Source organism: Puma concolor, chromosome D4 (genome assembly GCF_028749965.1).
Source record: "Puma concolor isolate L17-30 chromosome D4, mPumCon1.1.hap2, whole genome shotgun sequence".
NCBI lineage: Eukaryota > Metazoa > Chordata > Mammalia > Carnivora > Felidae > Puma > Puma concolor.
The window spans coordinates 8,204,257-8,223,044 of record NC_141679.1 but is presented as its reverse complement, the minus strand read 5'-3'; the positions used below and the strand labels follow the sequence as shown (position 1 = coordinate 8,223,044).

The 18,788-nt window shown below is 39.5% G+C and overlaps 1 protein-coding gene across 12 annotated transcripts in view; it reads right to left on the bottom strand.

The window, feature by feature from the left end:
* The window catches only part of RFX3 (regulatory factor X3), a 298,993-nt gene that overhangs the window by 120,241 nt on the left and 159,964 nt on the right, over positions 1 to 18,788 (bottom strand). For all 12 annotated transcript variants that reach the window (XM_086684922.1, XM_086684915.1, XM_086684918.1 and 9 more), the window contains one exon: positions 6,629 to 6,726. In XM_086684922.1, the coding sequence (XP_086541048.1) occupies positions 6,629 to 6,726 (98 nt within the window). The remainder of the gene's footprint in view (positions 1 to 6,628; positions 6,727 to 18,788) is intronic.

The following is an 18,788-nucleotide window of genomic DNA, read 5'->3' as shown; positions in this document are numbered from 1 at the left end:
TTTTAATTATTAATTCCATTCCACAGATTAGGAAATCTGGCCACACAAATGCTGTTTGTCTGAGGTTACAATGTAGCCAGTAGAAGAACTCTTAGAACGTGGGTATCTGCAGTTCCATTAAGAAAATTGGTAACACAATTTGGTTCTACACCTAAAAAAGGGCAGGTGGATTTCTTTCATGTTTTCCTTTTTTAATAAAAGGAGGGAAGAGGAGAGGAGGAGAAAAGTTAAGTGTCTACACTCTTCCAAGTGTTATGGTCTAGAACTATTCTGGACATCAATCTAGTGGATATAAAATATCACAGAGCAAATTACCCTTAATGTGCATCATTTCATTTCTACTAATGAAAAATAACAAAAAGGGATATAGGCAGGACAGCCAGACAATAGCCTTTGTCTTGCAAACTATTTAACTAAAGTATTTGATGTTGAAAAATCATTAAGTATGGACTTTTCTATACATTTTATGAATATCCAAATAACATTATAAATGTATGAAATAAATGTAACTGTAAAAGTGTAAGACAATTTTTTAAATAAACACAAAAAGATTTTCATATGAATAACAACAGATTCTAAGTTTTAAAGAATAAAAAATATCATAAGTTCAACCATCTATCTACAGTAAGACACACAATCATGTAACTGGCCTTCCCTCCAATCTCCCAAATGACTCAGGATCAAAAGACCTTTACTTACAGATCATTGGAAAGGACCAACCATGCACTGAAGGTCAGAAAATAGGAACCCTAGACACTAGCTGGGCAACCTGTCAGGGCCTCTGTTTACTCATCTGTAAGGTGTAAGGGTTAGAATAAATGATGTCCATGACCTTCCCACTGCTGACATTTTGGAAGCCATATTTGAAAGTCTGCTTTATTTGAAAACAGGGAAATTTTTATGTTATTTATGAAATGGGCCCATCTGTAACTGGAGAGAGGCCTCAGGGAGGCAGTTCTCTCTCCAAGAACTTCCTAAGTTATCAGCGATATATTTCCTGAAACCCAAATGGCAAACCAGATCCTAGAGCAATTTGCATGTGCATATCAGGAGAAGCATACATGAAGAAAACACCCTCTCAATCTCAATTACAGAAATTCCACACCCCAGTTCTTCAGAGTAGGAAGCATTTAAATGTTCCTAAGAAAGCACAATCTTACCTGGAACCAAGAGACAAAGAAGGAACTTGAAGAGTATCCCTTTTAAGGTTTCTTATTAATCATTTTAAAAGTACATGAAAAGAAGAATTTAAGTGGCTTTGGAAAATGCACCAACTGTAAGATTTTCAAGAAGTGACCTTTTAAAATTTAGTCCTCTATGCATGCTTAGGGATTTTAAATAAATCTGCTCAGTGTCAATATATTAATGTACAACCTCTCAAAGTATACCATGTGATATGACTGCATGTTATTCAAGGTGAAAGAATTCTGAGGTTCAGTTTTTAATACACTGTCTTTCTTCTCAGAGGACTTCTCAGAGCCTTCAGAAGACTAATAGAAATTTAGAGTTCCTGAAAGAAAGAAAGAAAGAAAGAAAGAGAAAGAAAGAAAGAAAGAAAGAAAGAAAGAAAGAAAGAAAGAAAGAAAGAAATTTAGAGTTCTCAAAAAGAAAAGAAAGAAATTTAGAGTTCTCAAAAAAAAATGTAGAGTTCTCAAAAAAAAAAAAAAAAAGAAATTTAGACTTCTCAAAAAAAAAAAAAAAAAAAAAAAGAAAGAAATTTAGAGTTCTCAAAAGAAAGGCCTTTGCAGTGTTTTCCTGCTTATGAAAAGCACGGAACACTTTATAGGAATAACATTCTGTGAAACACAGTTTATAAAATTCTGTATCGGGGTTGATGAGAAATCTATAATCTAAACAGGAAGATTAAGAGAAGGCCTCCTCCAGTCTTTTCTTACTGCAACAGATATGCATACAATAAAGGCACTGTCATTTCAGAACACTGATCTTCTCTAAACAGTAGACGAGCTTCAAAGAGAGGGTGATACATGAAAATCCTTGAAAATTAAAAACATTTTTCAAAAAAGACTCTTAACTTGGCCATGATATAGTATGATGTCTTTATTTCCATTTTGACTAACACGATGAAGGAGTCATTGGTGGTGGGGGGGGGGGGGGACAGGAGTCAAAAAAGAGAGTAGGGAGAGAAAAAACAATCATTCCATTAAAAAAAAAAATGGATTTATTAGCTATGTGAAGAAACAGCAATTGCACTGGGCCGTGTCCGCATGGTATGTAATGTTCTCCAGCTGGGTTAATTACAGTGTTCTAAATTATTAGCGATCGTAAATTCTAAGAATCCGTACAAAAAGACAAGACTATGATCCAGGCTTTGGAAAAATATTCATGGGAAAACTATTAGAAGGAAAAGCAAATTAAGCTGCCTCCTCCTTTCATAAAAAACTATTCTCTAACAGCCAGCACTGGAACGTGGTCTCAAGTCCTTGGCTGAAACTAGGCATAGGAATCTGACTGGGGCCCAAGTTGGGGGTCAAACGCTACCTAGCTATTAATTCAGTGTCGTAGAGCAGAAGAATACGGGGGACTCTTTCCTAACATGCACGCAAGTGTAGCAGATAAAAGAGGGAATACCAAGACTCTAAAATGAACTTTAGAGACAAACACTGTACATAGTCAAATAACAGCATACAAAGTAATGGAAAGACTGAAATAGCTTAAGCTGAGAAAAAAAAAAAGTTTGTTATATTTGAGAAATAAATATTCATAGTCCCCTAGCTACTAAAATTTTGAGTAGAATTCCTGACGAGACAATGTGTCTTTAGTAAATATGAAAGTGATGCTACAGGATCTTGGTCAAAAATTGCACTGAAATTGAAATTTTAACGGGAGGATTTTTAAAGATGCATCTTCTCTCTCTACAGCAAGGGTTCATGCACTCTGTGATGTGACTGGCCAGAGATGCGGATACAATCTGAGCCCACACAGACCGGGTGGAAGCTAATGGGACTTTGTGGCAAATGAACTCACGACCCAGACCTCATTAGTCATGATCTAACCAACTGAGTCTGTGAGCCATAGAAAATTCATGTTGACACGAGGTATTTACTTGGAATCATTTCTGTATCTAAATGGGCTTTGTAGTTTTAGGAAGTCAACTTTAGACATGTTGTTTTTCCAAGGGTCTGTGAATGAATGAATTCACCGATCTCGCATCTACCTACGGTGTGGATGACCCTAACGGCAGTGGTGGGGTAGTTTTAAAAATGTACAAGGCAAGAGGCAGAATTCAGGGTCAAAAACACGAGTGGAAAACATAAAAAGAATAACCACAGTGCTTAATGTTACAGCAATAACTGAAGTTTACTGTTTCCTATTTATAACAATGCGACACGAAGCGCTTTTGAAAAAAGAACTCTCTGCATTTCATAGATGAAAACAGTGAGGCGGGTTGTGTAACTTTCACGAAGCCACATACCAGTAATCTCTCCGCCTTACCTTGGACCAGTGATGAAAAACTGTGTCAGACACCGTCTCAATACCCATTCCAATTGCCCCTTTTCCCCTGCTGCCTTCTGCCATACACACGGAAGCTACAGGCCAGTCTTCCCAGACTCCCTTGCAGCTAACCACCACTTTGTGACACGATTAAGATATAAGGCAAGGGACAGAAGCAAAAGAGAGCTGGACGTTTCTGGGAAAGCCTCCATGTGCTTGTGCGTGACATATATACACATATAAAAATATAAACACACACACACACACACACACACACACACACACACACACACATCCTCTTTTTCCTGTCTGAAATGTAAATATGATGATCGCAACCGAAGCAGACATCTCACAGACATACCAGAAAATTGTGGCCCTGATATTCTGCTGTGGCCCTGATTGCTGCGAAACTGATGTCAGCAATAGACTAAAGGAAGCACAGTTCTGGATGTTTCTAGAGGATCATCTCCTGTGGTCTTTTGGTAGCTTACCTCTAGATTGGCTCAGCAGATCTGAGTTAATCATGTTGCAAGACGAGGCTGATGGCAGAGTGTTTCACAGGCGCCAATCCCCACTAAGAAAGCCATCTGTCCCTACTACATACTCACTATCCCTTCTCCCTGGAAATACCTCACTCTGCGAGGCCAGACATCTACCAGAGCAATTCCCATGGTGTAGCCGGGTCCAGTTATGCTCCCTCTGCTATCTGTCAGCTTGTAAGGTTTTCTCCAATAAGCCTTTGTATTTGCACCGTGTCGTGCTCATGATTTGCACAATATGCTACCTTTGGACTTCTTATGACCCGACGAAAATAAAAGCCCTGATATTTTCAGACTTCTATTTGTCGGATTTGCTGGGATTCTCCACTGACAGAATGCTGTAATATATGTATGATAAAATGCTCCGAAATAAGACAGTAGAGTGGTAACTTAGCCCTCCACTGCAGGGGAGGTGGTTTGTTAAGGCTTTGCCTAGGATGCCTTTACTCTGGGGCTCTCGTGACAGATAAACCACAGGCACGAATGAAATGACAATACAACTGAGTGACCTCCAGCAGTGTCTAGAAACCCCTAACATTTTCCCTGGTAGAATACAAGTCCAATAGACGCAGGTGTATCTATTTCTTTGGTGAAAATGCCAACAGTCCTGTGGGTGTAGGGTAGAGATTCTAAAAGCAGGCTCCATCCAGGAGGCCCTGGTCCCACACAACAAACAGGTAAGAAACAGCCAGTGTCTACAATATGTAAAGAGTTACAGATTCGCTGGACCAGAGAAATTCACAGACCCTTTATTAGGTGCCAATCACCTCAACAGATGCAGAGAAAACAACAAAATGACAACAGTTCCCATTCGGAAAGATTTCTTCCCGGCTCGGTGCCGGAAGTGAAAGTCGGGGTACAGTGTTGTCCATACCCTAAAGGGAGAGGACAAACCAACTGTAGTGGAGAGTGAGGGTCCGTGTCACAAGGCGGGGATGATGATGAATCAGTGGATAAAGATCACACGAGGCTCCGCGTTGGGGGACTGGATAGAAGGCAGAGAAAACCGCATGTCCAGAAACAGGCTAGTAAGGGTAGTATCTGGGGAAAGATGCACAAAGCTGGTTGTTCCCAGGACAGGTGGGACAGGAAGCTGGACACGAAGGAATGGGGTGAATGCCAAGGGGAGAGCTGAATTTTATTTCATAGGTAATGGAGGGGTTAAGGCAGCGGGAATGTGGCTACAAGCGATGAGAACAGAGAAATGAGTCAAGATCAGTGAAGAGCTTTCAGTTTTCTATTGGCTATTGTCTACCAGGCCTTGTGTTAGTTGCTGTAACTGTATTTCCTCAAATCCCCACGCCAAGTAGGGTGAGATTACCATCCTCCCACCTTCCAGGGAAGAAGAATAAAAAGTCATGACTTAGTCACGACTATAAAACTCGTACAGAGTTAAACTAGGGTTCTAAGTTGTTTTGTTACAATAGCAAGAGGTAACATTAACTGAACTCCCGCCACACGTCATGCACTCTTCTGGTGTTCGATTTATTGCGGTGGGAAAAAAAAAAGAAGAGAGGGACAAAAATCCCTGCCCTTGTGGAGGTTATAGGTTGATGTCCTGGGAACCCACAAAACCAGGAGGTGCAGCAAGAATAAAGAAAGCATAGGTTTTCAACTGGGGGCACACCAACATAGAAGGGAGGCGGGCAGAAGAGAATGAGAGAACTTGAATTCATTTCAGGGACATGCAGAGATTCAACAGATTCCAGATAAACACTCAAGTGGTAAATGAAAACAATACTGGTGACCTGTAATAGTTCTTAGTCTCTTTACCTATAACATCTTGAATCTTAATCCAAGTGGCTGAAAAACACAATTGGCTGGGGCGCCTGGGTGGCGCAGTCGGTTAAGCGTCCGACTTCAGCCAGGTCACGATCTCGCGGTCCGTGAGTTCGAGCCCCGCATCGGGCTCTGGGCTGATGGCTCAGAGCCTGGAGCCTGTTTCCGATTCTGTGTCTCCCTCTCTCTCTGCCCCTCCCCCGTTCATGCTCTGTCTCTCTCTGTCCCAAAAAATAAATAAACGTTGAAAAAAAAAAATTAAAAAAAAAAAAAAAAAGAAAAACACAATTGGTATAAATTTACAAATTTACATTATTGTTGCTGCAAAGGTGATGAGTTCGAGGGGGAGGAGGGGGCGGACAGGAAGGGGGCAAGGACAAGTTCAGACAGGAAAAACAGATTTGAGTATCAGGTATTCTTATGGAGTTTAATAAATGCCCCCAAAAAACTAAGGTCCTCGTTGTGTATTGGCTTACGGACAAAAACATACACAAATCCACCTTACTTATAAAAACAACAAGTATAGGTTTTACAAGGTAGTAAGAAGATACGGAAATCACCAACAAGGAGTATACAGTTTTGTCATCCTATTGAAAACCATTCAAAGGCCTAACACTTTTCATAATTTGAAATATTCCACTGAGATGAAGGGAGAAGGAAAATCAACAGACATTCTTAACAGACACAGACTAATCTCTAAACATCAGTCTAATCTCAATAACTCTGTTCTGGTAAAAAAAAAAAAAAAAAAACTGTGAAAACAAGGGAACCATTTGGGAATAGTGGGATGTGTCAAAGAGTACCATTTCTCTCTAACCAAGCGGGAGAATTGAAAATACTCCCCCACACAAACTTACATTGCTCCATTGGTATAGACAGTATCGCTTCCTTCCACATACTGCACCTGGGCTGGGTACACATGTTGTACCTGCTGTACGGTCTGGACCTGCTGTACCTGGAAAACAAATATTAGGAGCACCGTAAGAAGCAGATACAACAGAACACACAGCCACGGCGTTAGATTTGCCTCAAGGATTTCTCTGGGGTGTTAAAACCTAGGAGCTTCAAGGTAAGTGCACGGTGGGTCCAAATCAACCGAAGCAATTATGTTGGATATGTTCTACACCATTTCTGCAGGTGTAGGTTGCGGACGTACATACTCCAAATATTTAGGGTGAAAAAATCTGGAAGCTCCTCACTTATTTTGATGATTTGTGAAGTTCTCTTCAGTCGGTCTGCTAAAGCTAAGTTCATTTTTCAATTTAAAAAATTCACGGGACACCTGGCTGGCTTAGTCAGCAGAGCACGCGACTCTTGATCTCGGGGTCATGGGTTGGAGCGCTGGGTTGGGCATAGAGACGACTTCCAAAAAATTAAAAGATAAAATGAAATAATTCACGACGGCAAATTTCATACACTCAAATGTAGAAAAAATACTACCATGAACCCCCTGGGCTCATCAAGATAAATAACTGCTACCAGCCCTCCCCTTTTAACCCCTTACAGGATTATTTAAAAGCAAGTGCAGAGATTTTTATCACTTCACTGGGAAAGATTTCATTTGGCCTCTGAGAGAGAAGGACTATTTTTAACATGAACACGATACTAGTATTACACATAAAACATTAACAATTCTAGGATATCATCTAAAATCCAGTCATTGTTAGATTCTAACTATTCCAACTTGAGCAAACCCAACTGTAATGTATAAACTGTATTTTGTATATTAGATATGTAACATAGAAATTCATTTTCATTTTAAAATTTCACTTGGGTTTGCTCAAGTCAGGATCCAAACAAGGTCTGCATATTATATTTGGCTTATATTTCCTATCGTTCTCCTCTAATCTCTAACAATCTCCCATCCTTTTTATCCTTGACTATTATTTATTGAAGAAACTGGATTATTTGTCTTGTAGAATTTCTAGAATTCAAGACTTGGCTGATAGCATCCCTGAGGTGTCATTTAATAAATTCCTCTATCTCCCGTATGACCTATAAACTGGTAGTTAGACTGAGGGCCTTGCACGGGTTCAATATTTGAAAAGCTGTGTACTACCTATCACGTCACATCAGGTGCTAACAACTGGCTGTCTCTCCTTCCGCAGTGTGACATATACTCGGTGGGGTCAGGTGTGGTCAGCTACATCCACTCATCCTCTTCATGTTTTACCTGACAATATTAGTAGCCACTGACGATCGTTTCCTAGGGCTAGTTTTGCAATTCATCAAGGCTGTAACTTTGGTAGTCTGATTCTATTATTCCTTCTTCATGTATTAGTAGGCTTCCATAAAGAAATTCCCCTCATTAATTATCTGGTTGCTTTGAAAGAAGGTTCGTATAGGAAGAAGATAAATACTCGATTCTTCTTCTTAGCAGTACTCAGAATAAGGATTTATCGCTCCCTTCCAAGGTAAGCAATGTGGTTTGGGGGCGGTTTGGTCTGTATCTTCATGATTCTTGGCTGTTAAGCATATCTGATGTTTTTCAATCACACCAGGGTTTTGGTGTGGGGGGAGGGGGAGCGATAAATTGTCCCTTCTCTTGACCCATGGTAGTCCCTTCAAACCAGATTCTGGATCTCGTGACATGATCACAGTAATCTTTCTTACCTCCCTTGCTTTCTGCTGTGATAAGATATTCTACGCTTATCTCTTACATTTTCTGTCCTAGATCTAGAAGCAACCATCTCTTCCAACAGCCTGGCTCCTAGTAGTTAGGAGTAATGTAAATACATAAAAACTGCTTAGGAAGGCAATTTACAAACAGACAAACCATTTGCAAACTCTGTGATTTCGTCTATTTCTATGTCTATTTACCCACGGAAAAGTTGCTGGACAGTATTATTAAAAGATACTGTTTATAAGAGCAAAAAGTTAGAAGGGAAAACCTCAATGTCTGAAAAGCAGAGTGATTAATTAGAAGAAAACCCTTCTGTAGATTATATGGCTAATGTTAAAAAACAAAACTGGATTCAAATTGATATGTAAGAGCTCTAACATGTTATCATGTAAAAAAAAGTACGTTGCAAAACAAAGCTTGCAGAATTTCTTTATGTTTAAAAATACGCATGTATCTAATTTGTGTGGACATGCATATATAAATGTATACAAGTATATAAAGGAAAACAGCAAGGATTCACATCAAACTCCCAAAAATGGTTACTCTGTTGAGTGACATAAAATGAGACGGGAGAGGTGAGGTAACTAGCGTCTTTTATTCTGCATATTTATATTACTCTTGGAAATTGTAAAATGAAAATGAATTCCTATGTTTCATACATAATATATAAAATACATCAATCAATATGTGGAAGAAGGACTTCCAATTCTGGCTATGATGAAATCAATACTATTAGAAATGCCCTCCCCACACCAAACAAGAAGGAAGCTGGACACCATATGTAAAACAACGTTTTCAGTCATTTGAGAAAAGACATCATAACAGCGTGATCCTTCAAAAGTAGAGAAACAAACAAGGTCACCCTTTAACGATCCCAGCTTTTGAAATGGAGGCATTTCCCAGACCGCTGAGCGGGAAGAGAGGAACCAAGTAGAGCACTGTGATCTCACTAAGGGGAGGAGACAGCTATCAGAACTGGGGAGGCTGGGGCAGCTGGAATTTGGGAGCACCAGCAGAGAGCACATTAAGCGGAGAAAGAGATCCAGAAATACTGAAAGAGATCGCCTCAATCTGATGCTGAATATGAAACTGCACACGTGTAGGGCACAGAGATATTCAGGTTCTAACCAGACAGAGTGAGGTGACCTTATTGAACATCCAGGGCATTCTGTAGAAACACCAAAAGAGCAAAGCCCTAGTAGTCGGGCTTAACTAGCTCTAGAGTAAGACTACTTCAGGGCCATCTTAATAAAACCGAGAAATAAGCCTTGAAAAGATCCAGGTGATTCACTTAACTGCCTATACAAAACAAAGTATAAAGCTTTAAAAGGAAGACAGCAAAATCCAGACGTACAAAACTGTAAGAATCAAAATGTCTAGTACCCAATAAAAAATGACTAGACATGGGAAGGAGCAGGAAAATGTGACCTACCAATAGGAGAGAAAAAAAAAAAAAATCAATCAATAGAAACAGATATAGAGGGGCGCCTGGATGGCTCAGTCGGTGAAGCGGCCGACTTCGGCTCAGGTCACGATCTCACGGTCCGTGAGTTTGAGCCCCGCATCGGGCGCTGTGCTGACAGCTCAGGGCCTGGAGCCTGCTTCGGTTTCTACGTCTTCCTCTCTCTGTGACCCTCCCCCGTTCATGCTCTGTCTCTGTCTCAAAAACTAAATAAACATTAAAAAAATTTTTTTAAAAAAGAAAGAAACAGTATAGAAATGAAAGAGAGGAAAGGGCAGAGACTTTAAGATAGTTATAAATACAAAAGATTTAAAGGAAAGCACAAATATGATGAGAAAAAAAGAAAGAAGCTATGCGGAACCAAGTAGAATACTGAAAAGTACAAGTTGAAAGACATAATATCTGAAGAGAAAAATTCACTCACTGGGTTTAAGAGCAGACTATATAATGCAGAGGCAAAGACCAATTTGAAAATCTAGCAATAAAAACTATCTTCCATGAAGAAGAGAGACAAAAAAAAGAAATGAGGAACAGAGAATCAGTGAACAACGGGACAACATGAAACGGTCAAACATAATGCAACTGGAGTCACAGAAGAAGAACAGAAAACGTAAGTTGAAGAAAGAGCAGCAGAAACTTTTCCATATTTGATTCAAACTGTAAACACGCAGATCTAAGCTCACTATACACAAATATATAGACAAAGAAAACCACATCAAAGTATATCACCACTAAAAGTGTTACAAATAGGGGCGCCTGGGTGGCTCGGTCAATTGAGCGTCCAACTCTGGTTCGGGTGATGACCTCGCGGTTCGTGGGTTCAAGCCCCGCGTCAGGCTCTGTGCTGACAGCTTGGAGCCTGGAACCTGCTTTGGATTCTGTGTCTCCCTCTCTTTCTCTCTCTCTGTCCCCCTCCCCTGCTTGCACTCTGCTCTCTCTCTCTCTCTCTCAAGTAAATAATCATTAAAAAAAATACTTTAAATAAATAAATAATAAAAGTGCTAGAAATCAATTGTAAGGAGAAAAATTTTTAAGCAGGCAGGAAAAGGACACATTGTAAACAGGACATCACATATGAGAAGGAGTGGAAGATCCCCAGTTAGAAATAACACACGCACAAGCCAAATGACATCTTTAAAGGCGTGAGGAGAAAAAATCTCAACCTAGACTTCCATAGCCAGGGAGGTGTCCCACCAAAATGAAGCAGAAATCTTTTTTCAGGCAAAAGCTGAGCAAATTCCTCTCCAGCAGACCGACCTCCGGTGGAGCTAATGACAAAGGAAGTTTTTAGAGCTGAAGAAAAATAAAACAGATGGAAACTGGGGTCTATACAAAGGAAATGAGGGTCACTAGATGTAACAGGTTTGCAGGCAAGTTAAAGCATTTCTCCTTTGTTTCCTCATCTTTTAATTTCTATAAAATATAACTGACTATGTAAATATGATAACAACGTGTAATGGAGTTCGCCACAGATGTAGAAGTGAAATGTACGTATCACTAAAATAGCACAAAGGACGGAAGAGGGAAACGAAAATAGGCTTTCGTAATATTCTTTATGTTAAGTGGTATAATGTTACATGAACACAGGTTATGACAAACTATGAGAAGTACCAAAAATCCTGGAACAAATATTAAATTTAAAAAATAGTATAGCCTGGGTGGCTCAGTTGGCTAAGCGTCCGACTTCGGCTCAGGTCACGATCTCACAGCCCGTGAGTTCGAGCCCTGCGTCAGGCTCTGGGCTGATGGCTCAGAGCCTGGAGCCTGTTTCCGATTCTGTGTCTCCCTCTCTCTCTGCCCCTCCCCCGTTCATGCTCTGTCTCTCTCTGTCTCAAAAATAAATAAACGTTAAAAAAAAAATTTAAAAAATAGTATAGCCAACAGTGGAGATGAAATGTAATAGTGAAAAACATTTAATGCATCCAAGAGAAGGCAGAAGCAGAGGAAATGGAAGAGCAAATGGAACAAATAGGAAAAAAATAACAAGATGCTAGAATTAAATGCAACCATATTGATAATCATAGTCAATATTCAACGTTTGAATCTCGATTGTCAGAATAGGTAGACGTGTGAAACCCAACTATATGGTCTCCATCAAAACACACTTTAGACGTACAGAGACAGAAAGGTTAAAAAAAAAAAAACCCAAAAGAATAAAGAAAAGATAAACTTTGCAAAGAGCAATCATAAGAAAAATGGAGCAGTTCTATTAGTATCAGCCAAGGTAGATTTCCAGACAAAGAAAATAACTGAAGATAAAGAAGACTATTTCATCCATAAAATTCTCAAGAAGAAATATCCTGTGTTTGCATCTAAGAACAGTGTTTCAAAATACATGAAGCAAAACCAGAGAGAATTGAAAGAAGAAATAGGCAACCCACAGTCACAACTGGAGATTTCAACATCCTTCTCTCCACAGTTGACAAGAAAGACAGAAAATCAGGAAGGACACTCAAGTTATCAACCGACCTGACCTAATGGCTTTCACACGGGCATCCACAGAATAGCAGACAGATACTCACACTTGCTAGTGTATGTGAGTAGGAAGCATGAAAGCTGAAATGCTGAAAAAGAAAACAAACCCTAACGAATCTAAAAGAATTAAAGCAAGAGAGTAAATTCTTTCAGCCAAAGAAGAATTCAATTTGAAGTCAATGATGGAAAGGTATGTGGAAAACACTCAAAGATGTATATGAAGAACAAAAAATACACTTTAGCCTACAGAGTCACAGAGAGAAAACTCACGAGAGAAATTTAAAACTATTTGCAGTTGAATGACGATGAAAATACAATCCATGGAAAGGTGTGGAGTGCAGGTACAGCTAGGCGTCAAGGGAAATTTATAGTTTTACATATTTTTATTAGGGGAAAAAAATCTCCAATATAATAGATCTAAAGTTTCAACTTGAAGACGCTAGAAAATAAAGAACAAATTAAACTTCAGTAAGGAGGAGAAAGGAAATAAAGGGCAAACAATCAATGAAACAGACACCTGAAAAACAATAGAAAAAAAAATCAATGAAATTTTAAACATGAAAGTAGTTTTAGGAGAAAAGTAAAGAAGACAAACTATGAATACTAGGAATGAAAGAGGAAATGCACCCGAAAGACAAAAAGAAAAATGGATAATAAAGACAACTTAATGTCAACAAATTCAACTACTTGGATTAAATGGAGAAAGTCCTTTAAAGACAAAATACCAGGGTGACTGGGTGGCTCAGTGGGTTGAACATCAGCTCGGGTCATAATCTCACAAACTCCTGAGTTCGAGTCACACAACGGGCTCTGTGCCGACAGCTCAGAGCCTGGACCCTGCTTTGGATTTTTGTGTCTCCCTCTCTCTGCCCACCCCCCCCCCCCCCCCGTCAGGGTCTGTCTCTCTCTGTCTCAAAAATAAATATAAACATTAAAAAAATTAAAAAAAAAAAAGATGGGGAAAGCAGCATCCTACAAGCATTTCATCACCATTCCCAGTAAGAGTATTTTCCATTTATCTTGGTGAAGTCTATTAAATGTCACCTTTTACTGCCTACCCTATCAAAGTTCTTGGGGAAAGGAAAAAGATGATCAAATAAATTCTACGGGAAATTAATTTTCTTTTAACTTCACTGTCTTTCTCAAAAGAAATTCAGTTGCATTTCCAAAGACAAATGTTTTTCACCACTTTCGAATTGTGATGAACAACAAAGAGGTGAAAATGTGAACTGCAAAGAGATGGACAAGGTAGAATTAGTAGGAACAATGAACTATTTCTATAGTGAACTGTTCAATGAATAGAATTGACCTTGAGCTAATTTCTGAAAGGTTACCTAGTACACCAGAATGTTGGCAGTAATGAGGTCTAACTACAGCATTCTCTACCAGAAATTTAAACATTCTCTGTCAAACGAAGGGGGGAAAACTCCCCTAAAATATAAATATATGCAACAATAGATTTACATTCATAGACACTACATGAATTAAGCAACTTACCCCTGTATCCTACTGATACACATTTAAATGGAAGCACCTCTTATTACTATTCACACATGAACTTGCTTAGTTTTGTACATTTTTATAATTCTTATTATTTATCAAGAAGTGAATACCAAAACAAAGTACAAACCACAGGAAAATTTCGACAGAATCAGTTGGTATATTTTGCGGACAAATTTATACAAGATGTTGCTTTGGATGTGCTTCAAAAAAATTAATAATAAAATGAATCACACTTCAAAACAAATCCTTTTCGATAGTAAATGAAATCATTTTTAATTGTTAAGCTTATTGGTCAGCTAAGAATAACAGTAATTTCTTCGTAAAAATGTCTTTGTTCTGTCAAGATGTTCACTGCCTTTCTAAGAGCATTCCTTATACACTTGGTTGGGACCAAACATTGCAAACCTTAGCACAGGCGGTCCTCCTAGACTTACGACGATCCAATAGGCAATAGGCACTCAGTAGAAACCATACTTTGAATTTTCAATTTCAGTCTTCTCCCAGGCTCAAGATAAGTGCTACCATGCTTTTTTCGTGACTCTGGGCAGGGTGGCTGCAGTCCTGTCGGCCACACGATCATGGGGGTAAACTGATACATTCGCCATTCCATACCCAACATCTATTCTGCTTTTCTTTTTAAAAAAAATTTTTTTTTAATGTTTATTTACTTACTTATTTTGAGAGAGAGAGAGAGAGAATGAATGAGCAGGGAAGGGGCAGAGAAAGAGGGAGATATAGAATCCGAAGCAGGCTCCAGGTTCTGACCTGTCAGCACAGAGCCAGATGTGGGGCTTGAGCTCACGAACCGCGAGATCATGACCTGAGCCGAAGTCGGATGCTTAAACAACAGAGCCACCCAAGCGTCCCCCTACTGTTCGATTTCAGTGCACTCAATATGCTACATGATAAAGCAGTCAACACTTTCTTATAAAGCAGGTTTCGTGTTAGAGGACTTTGTTCAATTGTAGGCTCATGTAAGTGTTCTGAGTATATTTAAGGCAGGCTGGGCTAACGATGTCTGGTAGGTTAGGTGTCTTAAACTCCTATCTGACTTAGGATATTTTCGACTTATGATGCGTTTTACGTGCATGTAACCCCATCGTAAGTCAGGGAAGATCTATACGAGAACTGTCAAAAACCGCATTAAGATGTCTTTAAAAGACATGTGCACAAGAGATGTGCAAGAGCTCTTAGCGGATTAAAAACATGGGATATTAGAGTAGCGACGTTACAGGATGCTATGCGAGTGACCAAGGTGAAACAGAAGGAAAAGAATCCACATCGGAACAGCTATTAATAAAAGGACAGTTGGGAAGAGGAAGACATCCAGAGTAGCGGCAGCGAATCAATTAGAAAAGCAACCTTGTGAGGAAAGAGAAGTAACAGAACTCATTCAGTATTTCTGGACCGGTAAAACTGTCGGGAATTGAAGGGACTGAGAAAAGATAAGTCATAAAGTTGAGAGAGCACGGTGTGGGTATGCTAGACGGGAAGGCTCAAGGAAAGAAAGAGTGTAAGGGAAAAACTAATTTCCTTAACACACACAGGTAAGGAAAACAGAAATCAGGAACCTGAAACCATTTTCTTTAGTCTTGGTTAAAAGTAAGTTACAGGAGATGTCAACAGGGCTATTTACTACATCTTGCAAGGAAGAACCCTACAAATATCGTGAATGTTCAAAATGATTTGCAAGTAAAAGAGGTTTATAACAGGATCACAGTGAACACGGTTAAGTGACAGGACAGACTGGGGGGAAAAATGTCACTTAAATCTCTCTCATTGGGTTTACTGAGAAAAACAAGAAGTTTCCCTAGATCTTTAACATTTGTTCACCAAGTTCTTCTGCGATAGTCAATGAGGACCACAGATCTAGGAAAGGAAGCCCTTCCACATCAAAGAATGCAGTGAACCTGAACTACTGGAAAACAGGGTGGTAGTAATTTAAATGACAGAATTCATTTTACCTAGAAAATGGAATCTGTTCACTTACACTGTAAACTCACTCACTGGCCCTGTGTTACTTGACTGACTCACTTATAAACTGTGTAGCTTCTTCTGTTTTTCAGAAACACTCAGATTTTGGGATATCGTTTTCTCTCGTAGTAGACTTACAGTAAATAAAGGATCGAGCACATTTGAATCCAATAAACATCACAAAGCCTACTTCTTCAACAGGGCTAGGGTTCAACATGAAACTTTAGCTTTATAGGAATTTTTACCAAACTGCATGGTTGCTACGGGCAACTACAAGTTGTTAGGAAAATGTAAGAATTATTGTTATACTTGGACTTCAAGTAGAATCATATGAACACTCAAGTGGTGGTAAATACAGTCCTGCCCGCACTTCTGATGATATGACAATAGGGGACTCAATTTGGAGTGAATTAGTTCAATCATCCCCGACTGTCTATGATGTATCTCCCAAACAATCACCTATCTGACTAGTAGCAAAGAGCAGAAGCTACTGGAGAGGGGTAAAGCAAGTTTCCAAAGGCCGGAGAGTGTTTCTGGGAGGAGGGAGGCGACTCAGAACAAATTTACTTTAGAACAATTTCTCAACGACATACTCGATGGATCTTACATGCAATGTATCAACCTGTTTTTGTGAGTCAAAAGGAAGAATGTAACAACTACTTCCTACAGGTAGAGGGCACTTTCTTTTTCAATTTAATTAATTAATTATTAATTAATTTTTCTCAAAGCAGAGTTGATGCGCAATGTTACGTTAGTTTCAGGTATACGACCTAGAGATTCGACAAGTCTGCAGTCATGCTAGGCTCACCAAAAGTGCAGTTACCACGTGATATGGTACAATCCTATGACCATATCATTGACTATATTCCCTGTGCTGTGCCTTTCATCCCCGTGACTCACTTACTCCACAAGTACCGGAAACCTGTATCTCTCTCTCCCCTTCCCCCATTTTGCCCATCCCCCGCCCCGTTGCCTCTGGCAACCACCAGTTCTCCGTATTTATGAGTTTGTTTTTGCTTGAGGAACACTTTTTTATTATGATTACAACACTGTCTTAAACATTATTTCCCTTGGGGCCCAGCAGGCCTCACCGATACTAAGATTCTACTAAACAAAGTAATAATTTCCGGGGCGGGGGGGGGGGGGGGGGAGGAATTTGCTAAATAATAGCCTAGTGACCAGAAAGAGCAAATGAGCTAAGGACACCAAATTTACTGAATTTACGGCAGCATTAGGAGAGGCCTTTGAACCAGAAAGATCCTCCAGTCTTTCTTGTAATAAATGAAACTACAGAAACATAAAATATCAGTAAACGTAAGCAGCGCCATCAGAAGATCTACTTCCACTGAAATCAAGTTTAGAATATGCACTTTAAATGTATTTTCTGGTGCAAATACAAAGATACAGATTCATACTTGCTCTGAGTGTCTATGATAATGATGCATCTTTCCAGGAGTAGGGATGCTCACTCCCCTGGGAGGGAGTGCTGGGAATTAGGAGAATGAGTTCTTAAGTGTTGCGAGCCGAAGGGGTGTGACCTGAGTTAACAGAAGTTCTTAGTTATAGACAGTTGTTAAGCTGGTGCTGAGACCATTAATAGTGACATGCACAGCATTTCACTGGATCCTCACCAAACTCCTGAGATGAAATAAAGGTCACAGGCATTTTTATCCCCGTTTTATAAATGGTACCGTAAATACAAAGACATGGTGATAACCCGAAGATGTGATCAATGACAGGCAGCAGTGACTCCAATCCTTGAATTCTTTCCTCACATTTGTGTTTCCCGCGGGTTTAATGACCCTGGTGGTACAGAGGCAAGGCATTAAATAATTATGAACCATACCCGCTAAGAGCTTACTCCATTTTCAATGATCTTTAAATCACTCTGATAAGGAAAACGTCTCAGTCTCTACCACTTGTGACACTTAATCTCACTCTTTTTAAAGGACAGTGAGCTTTGGTGTTGGTTACTGTCAAACAAGAGCAGCCAGTCAAATCATATGATGCTATTTCATATTTACTTTATTCCATTTACGTCAAGAGATACTACTTTTTCATTTTACACAGAAATGTAAGAGTTTCTTTTTAAATGAATTCATTTAAGTGATTTTATAGAAAACTAGGAAGTAAAAAATATATATATAGGGGCACCTGGGTGGCTCAGTCAGTTAAGCGTCCGACTTCGGCTCAGGTCACGATCTTGCGGTTCATTGAGTTCGAGCCCCACATCGGTCTCTGTGCTGACAGCTCAGAGCCTGGAGGCTGCTTCAGGTTCTGTGTCTCCCTCTCTCTAAGCCCCTCCCTTGCTCACGGTCTGTCTCTCTCTGTCTCTCAATAATAAATAAACGTTAAAAAAATTTTAATATATATATATATATATATCAATCAGACTCGGGATGGAGCAAAACCCTGAGGCAGTTTGCAAAAGACAAAACAAATGCACACTATAAATCATACTCTTTTTTTTTCAACTTTTTTTTTTTTTTTTTGGGACAGAGAGAGACAGAGCATGAACAGGGGAGGGGCAGAGAGAGAGGGAGACACAGAATCGGAAACAGGCTCCAGGCTCCGAGCCATCAGCCCAGAGCCTGACGCGGGGCTCGAACTCACGGACCGCGATATCGTGACCTGGCTGAAGTCGGACGCTTAACCGACTGCACCACCCAGGCGCCCCTATAAATCATACTCTTAATAAAGGCAGTAATATCAAAGGACTTTCCACTTTAGAGAGATTTACATTTCATTCATGAATTAAAACAGAAATAGTTACTCCATTGTACCAACTTATTAGTTAACCTATGTCCCTAAACAGAATGAGTACCAGTCATAATTCTACCATAGCAGGGGTCAAGTTACTGTTGAGGCAAGTGGTGGGTACATCATCTACTTTTTGGCAATATCGCATTTTAGTTCATCCAATTTGTGTATGTACGTATGTATATATGTATGCGTGCATTTATTTAAAAAAATTTTTGAG